Genomic DNA, 19900 nt, shown 5'->3' with positions numbered 1-19900 from the left:
CTTTTAAACTATGTCAAATACAGTACTGGAAAACATACCCAGTATACTGGATATGCAATGTACAACGTTCTTTTCTATTGCTATAGTGTTGTTAGTGACTCAATACAGATATAAATTAGAAATATAATATTTAGGGATAATTTTTGTTTGTTTGCTTTTTTTTTTTTTGAGACAGAAGTCGTACTCTGTAGCCCTTGCTGGCCTGAACTTGCTATGTAGATCAGGCTGGCTTCAAACCCATAGAAATCACCTGCCTCTGACTCCCAGTGATGGGATTATAGTCCTGTGCCACCAGGGCAGGCTTAGGAATGAACTTTTTACTGTATACTACTGTTGCAAAATAAAAGGGGGAAGAGGAGACTACTGGAAAGAATTTTTAAAATTTTATGGATAAAAAAATTAAAGAACACATATCAGCAAACACCTATCAATACATGATACTACCTCCATCTGAAAGAATCCAGAAAATAACTCTGTGCTAGAAGTCATGCCATAAGTCCACTACAGAGTCAGATTTGTGGTTCTTACTCTTTTCATCTTTCTATGGACAACAGCCAACTGACAGGACCATTTCATTAAGTAGGAAGAGAACCAGGAGTACCTAATGAAATATTAGCTTAAATAATACTTTTTCAAACTCCTTCACTAACGTAAGTAACCAGAAACTTAAATGTGATTTCTATTATCAGCATTCAATAGGCAAGAATCCTTCCAATTAATTATGGCTAATGTTAATCATATCAATTTCAGAGAACTACCGACTTAATGGCTAGAAATACAGCAATGGAGGCAGACAACCATGGTGAGGGTTCTGACATGGCATGTATTGAGCATGTTTAGAGTCATTAGCATTTAATTCCTTAGTAGACCTTAGAGTTTAGTTCTAGTATTGTAACTCCTCAGATACTCACATCCAAATTCCCACATTTCAGGATTTATACATAAAACTGATGCCAATTATTTAAATTGCTGCCAAAAATTATTTTAAAAAGCTATCTGCTAATACTTGCTTCCCAATTTTAAGTCTTATTCTGACCATGACATATTACAAAAATCAATTTATCTGTAGTGGGTGCAAATTATTTGATACCAATCCTCTATCACCTCAATAATCTAGCTGTAATATTTGCAAGGTAAAGCTTTTTTTTTCTAGGTTTATTTATTTATTATGTATACAGTGTTCTGCGAACATACATGCCTGCATGCCAGAAGACAGCACCAGATTTCATTAGAGATGGTTGTGAGCCACCATGTGGTTGCTGGGAATTGAACTCAGGACCTCCGGAAGAGCAGCCAGTGCTCCTAACTGCTGAGCCATCTCTCCAGCCCATAAGGCTGCTTCTTACATTATTCCGAGCATACAAAATAGAGCATGCCATTTTACTCCATGTCAGCAAACACATTTAGGCATAAGCATTCTGTTAAAACAATAGTATTGTTTCTTACTCAATTTTTATTGATACTTCATTTAATTGAACTTCGATATTTTTTCAAAGACACTGTTTAGTCAATAATCTGATCCATGTTATTTCATACTGTGCAACTAAAAATTATAAGGTATATTAGATCTTACTTTGAGTATGTTCCCCTCAAAACTGGAAATCTATACTATCATACAAATCAATCATTCTATTTCTCTTTGAGAAGTAAACTATGCACACCACATTCTTTGTGATCACACACTGAATTTATTAGATGGATACTGAAGGGAAAGTGCAATCTGAAGCCATGGAATGACTTCATACATGTGAAAGGTTAATGAACTTAAAAGGATCAGAGACTCAAATCCTTAGTCTCATTAGTATCACACTCCACCCATGTTAACCTGTCCAAACGGTTCAATAAGACCATGAAAACTAAAGAACTAAGAAAGAAAGGTTGTATTTCCCACCTTCAGGTTTCAGAGATGATGCAGGTTTATGAAATTCTTACATCCTGAAAAATGATTTCTTACATACCTCACCTCTTAACCACAAAATTGCAGTCATCTGGAATGACTCTAATCTGAGGACATGATAATCAATTACTACAACCAATGTTCATTCTGTGGAGTACATAGCTATCTGGAATGATAGCTATACAAAAACAGAATTTGGTGAAAAGTAACACTTTAAACATTTTCATAGCAAGAAAAGATGCTGGGGAGGCTTATTAGTAGTCACTGTTTATGTGTTAAAATGTTAAAGGAGTACATTAGAATATGAAGAGAAAGTTGATTTATCTTTTCTGGAAGTTTGAAAGCCTTATTCAAGAAAGATGATAGATGGACCAGGAGAATTCAACTGCAATTCTAAGACAGGTACAATTCAGAACTGTTAAGGTATTCCAGAACTGAGTACACTAATGCTAAAAGTGATTATAAAAAAAACAACAAAACAAAACAAAAAATGCTCACATACAATTTGGTGGGATTTCATACTAACCATTAGAGGAGGTAGTGATACAATGTGTTGGAACTTAAAGTACAATGTCAGCATTAACTGTAAACAATTCTGAAATATGTATGTAACTTTTCAGAACACATGTAGTGAAAAAGAATTAGATTTCATATAAAATTAGAATTGAAAAAAAGCAAAAAATAGAAATATTTAGTAAATTTACTCAAATGAAGTTTAAATGTTACAGAAATGAAAAATATTAGAAATCCATATACAATAAAAAGTGAATATAAATTAGCCAACTCCAAGAACATTTTCAGTTAAACATTCATACAAATACATATTCACCTTTTTCTTTATATAAGGATAACACATACATACAAACATAACAGGAAGATTCTGGCAAAAAAAAATCAGAGATGCTAAAAATTTCTCAAGTTTAAAAAATGGTGTAGAATATATTTCAACAACAACATTCTACATGAATGTAAACCCCTGATTTAATTCCATGATTTTATCATGCCAGAAGCATGGTTGCTTTTAATTTTTAAAAAGAGATATTGGTATTATAACACATTGGCTTATCAATAATTAAGGCATTTGTACACGGTATCAGCGTGGACAAAAAAATTTAATATTACTTACTATGATGTTTTAAACTTTCGAAGTCTTTTCAACAGAAGAAAATAGCTGCACACATTTAAGTGTTTCTTCATAAAACACAATAAAATTAATGATTGGTCTTTATAGTTCCTGGTAAGAAGTCCTGTCTTGCTTTCGCATACTATAACTGATATTCTTTGCAGGATTGAGATAAGACCCAGCAGTTCTTAAGCAACGCTACCAAACAGCCATAGAGATCTGTGTACAGCAAAGGCGAACAGTCTTCATAGTGCACTTTCACCTCATTGAAGTTGAAGCTGCTCCTTCCGGATATTTCCACTTCAATGTGAAGTAGATTGTTAGGATTTCATTAGTGGTTTTATTATGTGGCTTTTTAAAAGAAAAAATTGGTTTTATTTCTTCAACAGTTCACAGTTCTCAGGAGAGACCTACTTCTGGAAATCACATAATCCAGCACTGTTTGAATAGCCAAATACTCTTTAGAAGATGAAATCTCTCAATGCAACTGTAATAAATAAGCATCTACGTCCTTAAAAGATAAAATAGAAACATCCCATTAGTTAATAAAGCAAATACAAACATACACAACCTCTTTCTTTTCTGCTTTGTTTCTTAATTTGCCCTAGTTCCCTTTGTAACCTTTAAAAAGAAGGAAGAAATCTTATTCAAAAATTTTATCTGCATTTGTTTATTGCAGGGCCTGGAACATAGTACATGTTCAATAATGTTGAGTAAATACTAAGTGAGTGTTTTTGATTCCTGTGCTCAAACAACTCCACTTTGTAGTTAACATTTGCAGGAACTCTGTAAGTGCTGTATAAATCAAAGCCTGAAGCATAGTTTGACAATATCATTTCTCTCATTTTTAAAAACGAATTATTTTTATGTGTATGAGTGTTTGCATGCTTGTATGTATGTACACCACATGTACACATTGTGCCAGAAGAATCCAGAAGAGGACACGGAATCCCTTGGACCTGAAGTTACAGAAAGCTTTGAGCTGCAAAGTACATGGATACTAGAAAGAGAACCCATGTCCTCTGTACAAACAACACATGCTCCTAGCCACTGAGCCAGTCACCTCTCCATATCCACTCCCCACCCTACAGTCATCTGCTTGGATGTTTAACCTGAAAAAGAAAAAAAAAAAAAAAAAAAAAGACATAGTGGAGCATTTAAGGACTGCTGTGGGAGAGGAAGCCACTGTCTTCAGTGATGCCTGAGAGGACAGCTCATAAACAAAACCAAAAGCAAGGTAAAAAGACAGAAAAGTGGAATGGGGACTTAGGAGAGTAGGGTGACTGGAGGTGGTGGGAGGCTATGATCAGTACCAGAATGTACTATACACACGTATGAAACTGTCAAAGAAAACATTACTTTTTAAAATGACATATTGGGGGCTGGTACTGTAATGAAGACTTTATTATAGACCTTACATTGAAATTAATTGACAATTTTCAGTATTATCATAGTATCTTAAGGCCATGTTTATAAGAAAGCTTTTCCTTTTTAATAACAAGAGAATTTAAGATAGCTAGGCTTGGCAGCACATTCCTCTGGTCCCAGCACATAGAGGGCTGCAGCAAGAAGATGGTAATCTCAAAACCAGTGTGGGCTTCACAGTGAGTTAAGGATAGCCCTACCTACACAGACCTTATCTCAATAACCATAACATAAAAAAAAAAAAAGCAAAATTCTAAGGAAACATGCTTCTCAGCTCTACGAAGGTCTTCATAGCAATGTGTTATGTATACTTTAAAAACACGAGCCAGGCGGTGGTGGCGCACGCCTGTAATCCCAGCACTTGGGAGGTAGAGGCAGGTGGATCTCTGTGAGTTTGAGGCCAGCCTGGTCTACAGAGCTAGTCCAGGACAGGCACCAAAACTACACAGAGAAACCCTGTCTCAAAAAAACAAACAAGCCGGGCGGTGGTGGTGCACACCTTTAATCCCAGTACTCGGGAGGCAGAGCCAGGCTGATCTCTGTGAGTTCAAGGCCAGCCTGGGCTACAGAGTGAGTTCCAGGACAGGCTCCAAAGCTACACAGAAAAACTCTATCTTGAAAAAAATCCAAAAAACAAAACCACCAACCAAACAAAAGGATTCTTGCCAGGCATGGTAATACACACTTTAGTCATAGCATTTGGGAGGCAGAGGCAGGCAGACTTATATGAGTTTGAGGCCATCCTGGTCTACATAGCAAGTTTCAGGCCAACCAGGGCTACATAGTGAAACCCTGTCTCAACAAAAACAAAGACAGACAGACAGACAGGTAAGGCAAAGAGGGATAAAAGGGATTAGGGAATATTCTGAGTACAATCATGTATAGGTACACATTTAATGCCTGATGTCATTTGTTCCTTTTTATATAGGTATCCAAGCAACATTTCATGAGCCAATGATATGAAGATTTCCTTAATCCATACAATGCTTTTATTTCCTGGTAAATAACTACTCATGACAGCAAATACCCAGCAGTAGGCAGAAATCTTTTTTACCAGTAATTCTTTCTGCAATTATAACTATCAATGTCTTCTTGGAGTTTAAATATTAAAATCTAAACTAGCAATGTACCTTTTCCCTGTAAAAGACAAGCATATCAATACAGATCACTATTATATTCATGTCTAACTTTTAAATTACAAATACAGATTACCTTAGCTATATTACCGGTATATCCTGGAACCAAAGTAAGATGGTTTTCCTGTTCCCATAATCCATTCAACTGCTGCTTTAAAAGCTTAATATTTCTGAGAGGAAAAAAAAGAAAGAAAACGGAGAAAGCAAATACTAAGATATGGACTTGTTTTTAATTTATATCAGTAAAAAAAATACACTAAAGTCAAGCAACTTCTTAAAGTCGTACTAGCCAGGCACAGAAATTCAAGGATATTTAGTTACAAAAGTAGATGACACAACAAGCAGGTATTTGTAGCATGTGAACATCTTGAGTATGACACAGAAAATTCTGAGTCTACAAAGATTATAGAATTAAGAGTTTTCAGGACTGTCTGGCTTTTTGTTTCTTTGTTCCTCCTCCTATTTTTTTTTTTTTTTTTTTTTGGGTTTTTCAAGACAGGGTTTCTCTGTGTAGTTTTGCGCCTTTCCTGGAACTCACTTGGTAGCCCAGGCTGGCTTCCAACTCACAGAGATCCGCCTGGCTCGGCGTCCCGAGTGCTGGGATTAAAGGCGTGCGCCACCACCGCCTGGCTTTTTTTTTGGGGGGTGGGGGGGACTCCTCCTTTTTTTTTTATTTTAATTTTAATTTTATTTTGTTATGCAGCCTAGGCTAGCCTCAAACCTGTGGTCTTCCAGCCTTGGCCTTCCCAGTGTTGGAATCATAGGTGTGTTCCACCATGCCTGGCTTAGAGTCCAGCTCATCTGTGTAGAAGCCTCCTAATTTCAAGCTAAGACAATATTCAAATCATGATGATTATAACGTTTTTTGTTTTTGTTTTTGTTTTCATAGAGATCAGGCAGGATATCTCCAATTCCTACTGCACCAAGGGCAACTGTTTCCTTCTCTCTTTTTGGTACAGTGCATATGAAGGTTAAACCACTGCTGTGGGTTTTCATTCTTGAGGGAAGGGCTGAGATAGGTGTGCTGTCTTACACTCTGCAATGAGGAAGTTGGGTCTAAGGACTATTGAATTTGAAGATAAGCCTTGGCTACACAATGAGACCGTCACAAAATAAAACAAACAACAATATAAAATAAAAGTTAGTGTTCTGGCAGAAGAGATACAGGGAGTTAAGGGGCTCTGTGTGGTTCTTCATAAATAAAAAGCACCCCAGTTTAAGATTTCTCTGAAAATGAAGAGAATAAAATTATACAATGATGATGATGGGATAAACTCACTACTTTGTTTAGTTAAGACATGTTTCCATAGAAATTTCAACATGAATTATCTTTAAAGCTATACATACCCATCACTTGTAATTTCTGATTTAGATGAGAGTTCTGACCACCACCTTTTTATTACTGCTTGAAGCCAGTTTAAGCCAACTATTACATATCTGAAATGAAATATTTTGACAGAATTTGTTTCCATATAACAAGCCTTTAGAAAAGATGATACTCCCCCACCTAAAAGCCCCCATATATAACAAGCCTTTAGAAAAGATGATACTCCCCCACCTAAAAGCCCCCATATATACACCTACCTCTCCCTTAAGAAAAAGTTATTTCACTACTTTCATGATCTTCTTTATAAAACCATAGTTTACACAGCTATTCTTAGATGCTTTTTGTCACTATCCTTTATTGTTTACATTTCTTTCCTAATCATACTAGAAACTCCTTGGAAATAGAAACAATAAGGCTGGAGAGAGGGCTCAGTGGACAAAGACACCTGACACCAAACCTGACAGTCCAGTTAATCTCTGGAATTCACATGGTGGAAGAGAGAACCAACTCCTACAAGTTGTTCTGACCTCCTCTGTCACAATAAATAAAATGCAGCTCAGATTTTTTAAATTAAAAAACCAAGTATCATATACATCCCATGGAGCCCAGTCTCCTACCATGTATTCACAAACACAGAATTGAGAATGTTCAAAGAGAAAAAGGGAGATTTAGATTAGTACTTACTCTTCAAATTTGCTTTGAAGTAGAGATTTTACTAGAGGCAGTAAGTCTACACAGCAGCCAAGTGAGATATATTGCTTTTCTTCCTGTAAACTAAAGGAAATTCTAAGTTACAAAATATGAACTAATTACAGTGTTTTTCTTTAAAGCTTACTTTTTTTTCTGAAAAAATACTGTTTTTACCTATTGGTTAGAACAGGAAGGCAATCTACCACAACTCCAAGGTCTTCTATCCTGTGAGTACAAGACAGACACCAATGCTTAGAGAGCCGAGGTCCTTACTTACATTCATATTACAATCCCATCCTCCTTTGGAGGCATTCAATACTTACTAACAAATAACTTCAGTATTTATCTTGAGTCAAGTACTGAGACATAAAGGGGAAAACAGAGACAGGGCTTGCTTTCCAAGGCCTGAGTGGCTGTAGAAGGTGATAGTTATTCAAAGAGAGACAAACAAGTAAAATACACAGAGCAGGATGCTAATGGTAAATGCTACAGAGGAAGAGAAAACAGAAAGAGATGGAAAGAAATGAATGACATCTTTTTAAAGTAAGTACTCAATGAGGCATCAATTAGGTATCAGTAAGGGAGTATTTGAGAAACTTAAATAAAATGAAGTCATGCTTAAAATTCCCAAGGGGTTTCTTTTTTTCAAATGCTAAGTTTCCCACATTTAGTTTTACAGATAAGAATGATAATCAGAAAAAGTAACAGTTTTGTTCTATCTGATAAAACAGTTTTCTGTATCCTCATTACACTTAAATTGGTGATGAATGTAATTTAAATAATACTGACTCTCTGGATGCTAAATACAATAGTTTAAATTTTTAACCAATAAGAGCTTTTTAAAAGAGTCACTTTTCATATCTCATTAAAAACTATTCATGTTAAATAAAGATCAAAAAGTCACACTCACCTCACTAAATAAGCTACAAGTTCACTTATACTTCTCTTTCTCCAGAAAGTCAAAGCTACATTCAATCTCAAATTCCTGCTGAACAGAACTTGGGCCATTGTCTCATGGTCCTGAGAAACCTGAAAGGCAATCATCTAATGTGTTAAAACCACATTGAAACATGACACAGATTTTTTTTCTTTTTCTTTTTTAATGAAAACAGTCTGGTAGACACAGCTTTAAATTATACAAAGGCAACGCCTTATACTGACCCTCAGAAAGGAATATTACAGTTTGCAGTTGAATACAGCAAATGAATGATGTGACAAATTTAGGACCGTTTTTCTCCTCCCCTTTGCTACCAATTTTCAAAACTCCCAGTAATTTATAAAGTAAGTTATTTCTAGCTGACCCAATTTTATGCATGTGAGTACAGGGAAAGGTAAGCGCATAGGCCAGTGAGCAGCACTAGCATATATATATATGCTTATATATAAGCAAATGAGCAAATGAGCAGTACGAGGGAGGGGTGAGAACCTGAGCTCTGTCCTGTTAGAAATGTTACAAATGCACCATCTAAATGTATTTTTAAGTAAGGTAATACATGGTATGAAAACTTTAGCTCAACATTATTTAAAACAAAAAGTGAATACTCAACTGGCAAAAGTGTCTGACATCATTCTCCAGAAAGTTACAGCTATTAAAATGGAATGTGTCTTCCAAATTATGCTTTACACAATGACAAATAGGTACATCCAAAAGTTAAAAATAACGTTTTTAAAAACTCTTCTTTTTGCCTACACATAAACATATGAATCTATGAACATTTTCAATGCTAAAATACACATTGACTTCATTTACCAAAAAGCAATAGCATATTTTTAGTCTTTACATATCACCATTTATTTAGAGTATCTCTGGTTTTTCTATTTAAACTGTTTCTGTGAATGTCATGATGTGTGTAAATATATGCATTTGTATAATTGCTTTCCTTAAGAGTTAAGTTTACAGTTATAGGAGGTAGTAGCAGGTTTGTGGACACAAGTTTCCACCAGGCAGTTCTAAGAACCCAGCAAGTGTACTGGATAGCAGACTTCAGTGATCTGCCTTTTAAGGCAAAATGTCTTTCCCCCCTTTCTTTAAGTTTCTCCTTGCCAACTTGTCATTTTGGATATTTATGGTAGCCTGTCAGGCATTTCATCCTATTTTAGAAGTTAATTTAGAGACGGGGGAGGGGGTGTTAATATATACAAATGTCTTAGGGAAATTATCATCATGCAAATATGTATTTAATGGTTGACTATCTGCTAAGAGAAATAACACAAGGGGGGAAAAAAAACAAGAAACCAAAACCAAACCAAAGCAACCCAGGAGTACAATATGAATAAAGTTAAGCTAAAAATGACTTACCTCAGAAAAGAAACCACTATATTTTGATGATGGGCTTTCTGTCTGTGAAGACCCAGAATCACTGGCATTAACTACAAATGTTCGACTATCATGGCGCAAATTTTCGGGCAGATGGCCTGCACAAGCCAGTTCATTTTCTTTATTTGCCATGTCACAGCCCCCACTTTTAGGGGACTGCTTAGTTCTGTAACAAGGATTTGGAAAGGGATGACGAACTAACTTTTTGTGATAGAGCACCTTGCGCAGTTTATCTGGGCTTTTCACAGCTTGTCCAACTGTTCTGTAAAAAGAATTTATTTTCTTAAGTGAAACGAAGAAAAGTTTTTAAATGAAGGTTTAATTGGCTACATTTTACAACTGTAATCCACTAAAATTAGAAGATAATAATTTAAAAAGTCTTATTTTGAAGAGGAAAATAAAAGTTACAAATTATCTGGAAGGCAATGAACAGAATGTGGCGAGTTGAATGACATGAAAACAAAAAAGGATAATAGTTGCTGTTTTTACAATAAAACATTAAAGGCCATTCTGGGAACAGAAAACTAGGAACACTTTTGAGACATCTAAGGTTTTTCTAAACAACTAAAACTTATTTTCTAGTAAGTAAAACAGTATTCACATTTGAATATTTTAAATTTATTTATTTTAAGCTGAAGCATACTGAATTTTGTGCATGAAAAGAACACAACACAGACAATCTCATAGAGTATAACAGTTTCCAGATCCTTTGGGACTGTTTATTATTTTGTCTTTTTTGCTTCCTTACCACTGTAAGAAGCAGTTTTCTCTTACCATGACGAACTGCCTCAACACAGACCCAAAGGCAACAAGTCCTAGACTGAAGTTCTGAAGCCAGGAGCCAAAAGCAATAGTTTTCCTGAAACAGGGTCTTTTCCTGTGTGGCTCAGGCAGAGTGTGCATGCCTAAAATTCTGCTGCCTCAGCCTCCCAAGTGCTGGGAATCTAAGCATGCAGTACCACAATGGCCCCAAAATGTTTCTTCCCTATAAAAAGTCACAGTACTGGGAAGCTAACTAACAAACATGCTATCATAGAATGTTTTATCAAAAGAAATATGGTTTTCAGAACAAACAGAAAAATTATGAAAATAGCTGTTTCACAATTTTATCAGTTTTTGAGTCTCAGATTAACAGAAGACTACTGTATTTTCATTTCTTATCTCTATTTGGTCTCTTGTTATTTAATTTTATGCTATTTCTGAACAACTTATACTGTACACTTGTAAAAGAGTAGAAATGGACAAGGTGAACAAGGACTTCAAACACTCTCTGTAAGGGCCTCAGGGAGTCCTGGGTCCTCAGATCACACCTTGGATACACGTAGTTTAGAAAGCTGCCATCTTGGGAACTCTGGGAATGCAGGCCATTTTTACTACTTTCTGGCTATCTGATCCTTAGCAAATCACTTATTCCCTCTGACTATTAGTATTCTCTTCACTGTATAGGAATAATGGCATCTACATAAGGAACAGATAATACTGATGCAGTAGTACAGAGCCTGGCACAGAGAACTGTTTGACAACAAGTTAACTACAATTATAATAAAAAGAATACTTATTTGTTTTATGTCTTCATCTCTAACTACTTCCAGTATTTTCCAACAAACTTTAAAGCTCTTACCTACTTATGTAAGCAGCCAACTGTTTTGGAGATTTCTTAACCTGAAAAATCAAAGTAAATAGTGGCATCATGTTCAGTTCTTTAGTAGAGTTATAACAACTTTATGACTGATGTCAACAATGCAGCTTACAATTCAACAGGATATTTTTTCAGGTCAATGTTTTCTTTGTCCTAATACCATGGTTTCAACCACTAGGTACACTATTGTGTTTTGGTATGTTTGGGAAAGCAACCTATCTACCCGTCCCTTTTCACAATACTTGTAATATACTGAACTTAAAGGGTGCTTAATAAATCAGTTCAAGTTTAATGTGGTTTAAAGCAAATTATTTCAGTGCTAATTAACCTTTCAATGAACAAAAGGCATCTCTCAGTTCCTTGTTAACTAAAACATTTATATTACAGCTTATAAAAATAACTTACCTGCCAAAATTGCCTTATAACTTTAGGAATATAGTAATAGTTATGCTTCATTAATTCTACTTAATCTAAGAGATTAAACAGATCTGATAGTTTCAAGTGTCTTACTTACCTCCTTCATGTTCTTACTAGTGAAATTAGAGATCCTCTTTCTAGGAAGATCAATGGGATGATCCTCAATACTATTAGAGAAGTTTCGTTTTTTAACATGGTGGGTGTCAGATGCCATAATCTCTTAAGTGCCTAAGAAAATAAAAATAATAGAAAATTTAAAAAAAATTCAAGAACCTGATCTTTTATAGCATGTACATACACATACATCAACAGCTCTGTGCTGTGCAAATGAGGCTCAACAGTAAAAAAGGACATACTTCGTGTGTGTGTGTGTGTGTGTGTGTGTGTGTGTGTGTGTGTGTGTATGTGTGTACATCAAATCTACAATATACAGAGATTATGGTTTTCCTGAGAAGCAGTCCAGGCTGACCTGAAACTCAATGTTTCAACTTTGCCATTGCCTCCTAAATTCTACAAATGCAAGTATGAGCCTTGTTTTAAATATTTCTGAAACCTGAAACATAGAAGAAGCACAACATACAATATCCCAGGAAATTTAAGGGTCTCTACCTTCTCATGGCTTAGTCTGGAGGCTGTTTTGCTATAGAGTGAGAAACAAGGCAAGACAAAACCACAGAAGTTAGACTATAAAAGGGTCTCTAAATATAAACCTCATTTTAAAAAAACGCCCAAAGAATGCCCTTAGTTAGAGACAATGGACTAAACATTTCCAACTACTTCTGTCCTTCTGAAACTTCATTAAAATGAGAAGTAGTTTTTAAAGGCATAATATTACCATTATGGAAAAAAAAAGAAGAGATAAGAGCAACAATTTAGAAACTGCAAAGCCAAAGTGGTAACTGACTTAGAAGGTCTTTTCAATGTAACACACACACACACACACACACACACACACACACACACACACACACACAGCAAAGAAATGTGAAAAGCAGAATCAAAGTTCAGAAACTGGCACTATCAAGGACATCAGAAAGTCAGGATAAAGGAAATCCAGAAAACAAGTACACTGACTGAATATCATCAATGCACGGTTAGATCAATAAACCCCCTTCCCCAGCCCAGTCAAAATTCAAAGTGGTTTTTATTGTTTGCTTGCTTCCTTTTGACAAAATGCCTGATTTGTACCCCAGGCTGGCTTTATATTCCAGATTCTCCTACCTGGGTATCCAGATGGTTGGGGTTAGTATGTGCCAGGACTACAATTTTATTCTATGAAAAATGTAAACTCAAGTTCTTAGAATAATATCAGGCATAAATGCAGTTGAAAGAACATATTCTAAAAAAATCAAGAAACAAGTAAGAGTTTACATGCTAAATTTTGAATCCCTTTACCTTCTTTCTTCCACTTGGCTTATGAAGGCTTACAATCAAGATCATATACTCTAACAAGAGTATAAAACGATGGTTCTTTGGAACACTGACCAGCCCCACAGTAAATCATACATACACATAAACCTATGGATACATACACATACACACATCCCTTAAAAACATGGATATAGTGGTAGTAAAAGTTGCCAAAGAAGTTTCTGTATCTAGTTTACAGTGGTGCTTACACACACACACACACACACACACACACACACACACACACACACACGAGAGTCTTAATCTAAGAGTGGTAGCTTATGCCTGGAATCATACATTTGGGGGTAGAGACAGAAGGATCTTCATAAGTATAATAACAATCAGAGATGCATAAAGTGAGACCCAGTTTCAAAAAACAAAGCAATTAAAATATTGTTAGAAATTTTAAAATAGTATATATTAAGACCGAAACAAACATGCAAACAAACAATAAGAAAAAACATCAAATAGATAGAAATGTAGAGATGGCTCAGCAGTGTAGAGCACTGGCTGCTCTTCCAGATGGCCTGGATTCAATTTCCAGCACCCACATGGGTAGCTCACATGGTCTGCAATTCCAGTTACAGGGGATCTGACATTCTCTTCCTGCCTCAGTGGGCACTGAATGCATGTGGTGCACAGACATACATGCAGGCAAAACACCCATCCACATTAAAAAAAAATTAAAAAACAAACCAAAAACCTCAACAGAAACTGAAAAGAGAATTTTCAGGGCATCTTCTAGAACATACAGGCAAATGATAAAAAGAATAAGAAGATGGGCTTAGAGGGAACCAACATCCAAACAAAAAGAAGTACAAGGAAGAATAAAGAGACCAATTAGAAATCAATAAGGAAATTTAAGAAAACTATACAAAACTGAGGGTCACAAATTTCTAGATGAAAATAGCTCCACCTGAGTCACCATAATGAATGAAAACAGACCTAGAAGGTACATCTCCAAATTTCAGAGAATTAAAAAAAAAAAACAAAAACAAAAAAAAACCCTAGAGAAGGAAGCATGATTCAGTGATTTAAGAATGTTGATTAAAATAATATAAAATACCTTGGGATAACACTAACTAAACAAGTGAAGGACCTTTTTGATAAGAACTTTAAATCTCTAAAGAAAGAAATTGAAGAAGATATCAGAAAATGGAAGGATCTTCCATGCTCATGGATAGGTAGGATTAACATAGTAAAAATGGCAATCTTACCAAAAGCAATCTACAGATTCAATGCAATCCCTATCAAAATCCCAACACAATTCTTCACAGACTTGGAAAGAAAAATACTCAACTTTATATGGAAAAACAAAAGACCCAGGACAGCTAAAAGAATCCTACACGATAAAGCAACCCTTGGAGGCATCACCATCCCTGACCTTAAACTCTACTATAGAGCTATAGCAATAAAAACAGCTTGGTACTGGTATAAAAACCGACGTACGGACCAATGGAATCGAACTGAAGACCCTGACATTAATCCATGCACATATGAACACCTGGTTTTTGACAAAGGAGCCAAAACTATATAATGGAACAAAAAGTATCTTCAACAAATGGTGCTGGCATAACTGGATGTCAATATGTAAAAGATTACCAATAGATCCATATCTGTCACCATGCACAAAACTCAAGTCCAAGTGATCAAAGACCTAAACATAAATCCAGTTACACTAAACTTAATAGAAAAGAAAATAGGAAGCACTCTTGAACGCATTGGCACCGGAGACCATTTCCTAAATAAAACACCAACAGCACAGACCCTGAGCACAACAATTAATAAATGGGACCTCTTGAAACTGAGAAGCTTTTGCAGGGCGAAAGACACAGTCAATAAGACAAAAAGACAGCCAACAGAATGGGAAAAGATCTTCACCAACCCCACATCTGACAGAGGATTGATCTCCACAATATATAAAGAACTCAAGAAACTAGACATCAAAGTACTAAACAGTCCAATTAAAAAATGGGCTAAAGAGCTAAATAGAGAATTCACAAATCAAGAACTACAAATGGCTGAAAGACATTTAAAGAAATGCTCAACATCCTTAATCATCAGAGAAATGCAAATCAAAACGACTCTGAGATACCACCTTACACCTGTTAGAATGGCTACGATCAAAAACACCAATGACAACCAATGTTGGAGAGGATGTGGAGCAAAGGGAACACTCCTCCACTGTTGGTGGGAATGTAAACTTGTACAACCACTGTGGAAATCAGTATGGCGGTTTCTCAGAAAATTAGGAATCGAACTACCTCAAGACCCAGCCATCCCACTCTTGGGCATATACCCAAGGAATGCTGATTCATACTATAAAGATACATGCTCAGCTATGTTCATAGCTGTTGTGGATATCACTCTATATAAATAAAACACTGATGGCCAGTGACCAGGCAGAAAGTATAGGCGGGACAAAGAGAGAGGAGAATTGGGGAAACAGGAAGAAGGTGGAGAGACACTGCAGCCACCGCCAGGAGAGGCAACCTGTAAAGACGCCGGTAAGCCACCAGCCACGTGGCAAGGTATAGATTTATAAAAATGGGTTAATTTAAGATAAAAGAACAGTTAACAGGAAGCCTGCCACGGCCATACAGTTTATAAGTGATATAAGCGTCTGAGTGATTATTTTATAAGTGGATTGTGGGACTGCGGGGCTTGGGGAACCTGGAGAGAAGCCCTCCAGCTACACATAGCAGCACTATTTGTAATAGCCAGAACCTGGAACAACCCATCAACGGAAGAATGGATGAAAAAAATGTGGTACATATACACAATGGAGTACTACTCAGCAGAGAAAAACAATGAAAGCATGAAATTTGCAGGCAAATGGATGGAACTAGAAAAAATCATCCTGAGTGAGGTAACCCAAACCCAGAAAGACAGTTATGGTATGTACTCACTCATAGGTGGATTCTAGATATAAAATAAAGAACAATCAGACCACAACCCATAGAACCATAGAGGCTATATATATAGCATGGAGGTCCTTGGACGACTGTGGCTTATAATAAATTTCAGTTTTACTCAATTGTTGAAAAAAAAAATAGCCAAATGAATGGAAACACATGAACTATGAACCAAAGGCTGAGGGGCCCCCAGTTGGATCAGGCCCTCTGAATAGGTGAGACAGTTGATTGGCTTGATCAGTTTGGGAAACAACTAGGCAGTGGGACCAAGTCCTGTGCTCATTGCATGAGTTGGCTGTTTGAAACCTGGAGCTTATGCAGGGACACTTGGCTCAGTCTGGGAGGAAGGGACTGGACCTCCCTGGACTGAGTCTACCAGGTTGATCACAGTCCTCGGGGGAGGACTTGTCCTGGAGGAGGTGGGAATGGGGGGTAGGCTGGGGGTAAGGGGAGGAAGTGGGAGGGGGGAGAATAGGGGAACCCATGGCTGATATGTAGAACTGAATGGTATTATAAAATAATATATATATATATATATATATATATATATATATATATATATATATATATATATAATAAAAAAGAATGATTCTGTTTCGGTAAATTCAACTATTCCACATATTTGTCAGGGATGCAGTCTTGGAATCTGTCCTTGAGAATGGAGCCTTTTATTTAGTACAATGTCATTAAGATGCATCCATCCTGCACTGTATGTATTGGTACTGCTTCTCTTTAGCTTAAATAAAATCCCTGTGTCTATTTACCATAAAAAAAAAAAAAAGAATGTTGATTAAGAAAAAGTGGCCCGGCATGGTAGCATACACTTTTAATCCTAAGATCTGGAAAGCAGAGGCAGGAGATTTCTGTGAGTTAAGAGGCCAGCTTGGTCTACACAGCAAGTGTAGAAAGATCCTATTACAAAACAAAACAAGTCCCAAATTCAGGCAACTTACAGCTTCCTACTTAGTCAAATACGAGGATAGCCATCACTCAAAGTTCAAAACAAATTCCTTTCCAGTAGCAAGAATAACAAGATAAATGGATTCTAACATAGAGTCTAACATTCTAACAGTGTAGATTTTCTGATCTACACTAGAACAAGCTATAAAGCTTAGAATGTATCCACAGAAATGAAATAGGTTTAAAATAAAAGCTGGGCCAGGCGTGGTGGCACATCATAGCACTTTAGTCATAGCACTAGGGAAACAGAGGCAGGTGGATCTCTTAAGTTTGAGACCAGCCTCGTCTACAGAGTGAGTTTAGGACAGCCATTGCTACACAGAGAAACACTGCTTGAAAAACCACAAATAAATAAATGAAATAAATACTGGATACCCACTAAAGGAAAGGAGGGAGGTTGGGGGGGGGGAGGGAGGTTGGGGGGGGGGAACACTATCTAAAGCCAGAAGGAAATGGCATACTTTAAAGTGCTACAACAAACAATCCTCCCTGCCAACCTAGACTTCTATAATCAGAAACAATATTCATCATGAATGAAGGGGGAACACTGATATTCCCATATGAAAGAAAATTAAGATAATTCATTGCAGCCTACGAGAATGGCAAAGGGGCTGGAGGGAGTAGCTCAGTGGTTAAGAGCACTGTCTCCCTCCCTTTGTCAGTACTGGGGATGAACATCTAGGGTGACATGTATGCAAGGCAAGTGCTCTCCCAGTGAGCTAAAACCCCAGCCCCTGCAAGTTTCTTAATGTTAAATACAAATTTACCGTAAGAATCAGCAATTCCATACTTTCATATTTACTGAAGGGGATGGAAAACGTGTTTACAAAAAATGTGTATGCAAATAATGAGCATAGTCAGAAGACATTTAGAATGTTTATCAACTGGTTAGCAAATAAAATGTGGCATATCTATAGAGAACACTACTCATCAGCAAAAAATGAGTTACTCATAAATCTGTGTATGCATGAGCAGTACAGTAAGTAAAAGAGGCCATGAAAGGCACATCATGTGACTGAATTCCACTTACATGAAATGTTCATAAAGTAAACAGTATAGACAGAAAACAGATTGTTGGCTGCCTCAGCTGGAGTAGGAATGGAAGTAACTGCACAAGGGCACAAAGCTTTTCCCAGTGACAGAAATGCTCTAACAATCTACTGGGACTGGAGAATGTTCCATTCTGTACTTAACAATCAGTGAATCATACATTCAAAGTAGGTGAGTATCGTGGTGTATACTTTGCATCACAATAAAGCTTTATAAAGGGAATTACCAAAATTGTAAGGCAAAAACTTGTAAAGGCTTTGTAAGCTACACATTCTGTTTTACCCATGTCTCATGCACTTAATAGCATCTTTCCTGGGCCATAATACAGAATTGTCCTTCTCTCCCAAAGGCACTTAACAATGCTACTGAAACTAATTTTGAGTTCTCTGTGTGCTTTTGAAGTTCAATTGGATAAGACACAAAAAGAGAGGAATCTGAAATAGTACAAAGAGTATTTTTGTTTAACAAGCAAAGAACAAAATAAGTAAGGGCCCTAAAAGAACAAAAGCAAAGAGTAAAAGATTGAGAAGGGAACAATATTCTAACATTACTTACAACTTCTAAACATCAGAAGAAGCATACATTTTCTTACAATAACACAATGCTTACAATCAGTAGCTTGTTCGAGAAAAACAACAGCATAATAATAGAGTTCATGGGATGATTTCTCTTTACATAGTAGCTATCTCCTACCGGAAAGATAAAAAGGGATCTATCTATTCATATACTCTACTACAGTTGCTGCCTAATCAAGCAATTAAACAGCTCAAAGTGTTCAGATACTCTGTCTCCTCACAACAAGGAAAACTCATTATACAGGAATGAAACATGTCTAGACAATTCAAGACCAAGTTAGCTTTCTCTTTACATTAATGTACTATTCTCTATTGACTATCCATATTTTATTTAACTTTGTAATTCCACTTGGCAATATCTCTACAAAAACAAAACATGGCTTCTGAGAAAGACATTCTTCTCCTTACTACAAGAGTTCCTTCTATATGTGGTTATCTTCTGAGTCATGAGGATGAAAACATGGTTTGTAGCCACGATCTCTTTCCTTCTACCTTCCCTCCTCCCTTTCTCCCTCCTGGATGAATTTTAGTTGGAACTTAAAAAAAAAAATCACCACCTTATAATAATAAAATACATAAATAAGAAATAAATTCAGCAGTGCAATTTAACCACTTGGTCATATAATCCCAGTACTCAGGAGGCAGAAGGGTCCATCCTTTGCTACACAGAGAGACCCTCTCTCACAAAAACCAGACAAAACCAAATCACTTCCAGAGAATGTCCTGAAAAGTGGACTTTTAAAATTGGCATTTTAAAGCACAAGGTATTGGAGGGTATACATCAGTGATAGTTGCTTGCCAAGCATGCACAGGCCCCTAGGTTTGACTCTCTAGACCCATAACATTTAATAATTAAAGAAAAAACCCAAGCCTATTAAAATGGGATAGAAAACAATGTACTGTATAATCCTGGTGTGACTGTTAATCTTAGGTGTCAGGCTGACCATATCTGTAATCAATTAAAATCCAAGCAGCTGGACATGTCTGTTGAGGGATTTTCTTGATTGCATCAATGAGCG

General features: G+C 36.4%; 1 protein-coding gene across 2 annotated transcripts in view; it reads right to left on the bottom strand.

The window, feature by feature from the left end:
- Positions 1–1665: 1665 nt before the first annotated feature.
- Positions 1666–19900, bottom strand: part of Katnbl1 (katanin regulatory subunit B1 like 1) — a 37189-nt gene continuing 18954 nt past the window's right edge. Inside the window, exons 2-10 of one of the 2 annotated variants that reach the window (XM_076570296.1) lie at positions 12069–12199; positions 11537–11577; positions 9898–10177; positions 8509–8627; positions 7773–7823; positions 7593–7682; positions 6929–7018; positions 5658–5751; positions 1666–3531 (exon numbers count right to left, since the gene is read on the bottom strand). In XM_076570296.1, coding sequence (XP_076426411.1) covers positions 3499–3531; positions 5658–5751; positions 6929–7018; positions 7593–7682; positions 7773–7823; positions 8509–8627; positions 9898–10177; positions 11537–11577; positions 12069–12185 — 915 coding nt within the window. In that variant the 5' untranslated portion in view covers positions 12186–12199 and the 3' untranslated portion in view covers positions 1666–3498. Of the gene's footprint in view, positions 3532–5465; positions 5752–6928; positions 7019–7592; positions 7683–7772; positions 7824–8508; positions 8628–9897; positions 10178–11536; positions 11578–12068; positions 12200–19900 lie in introns of those variants that run through there. The other variant, XM_076570295.1, reaches the window with a different exon arrangement.

Source organism: Peromyscus maniculatus, chromosome 4 (genome assembly GCF_049852395.1).
Source record: "Peromyscus maniculatus bairdii isolate BWxNUB_F1_BW_parent chromosome 4, HU_Pman_BW_mat_3.1, whole genome shotgun sequence".
Taxonomy (NCBI): Eukaryota; Metazoa; Chordata; class Mammalia; order Rodentia; family Cricetidae; genus Peromyscus; species Peromyscus maniculatus.
Note: the sequence above shows the minus strand (reverse complement) of the source record. Positions and strands in the feature narration are given on the sequence as shown.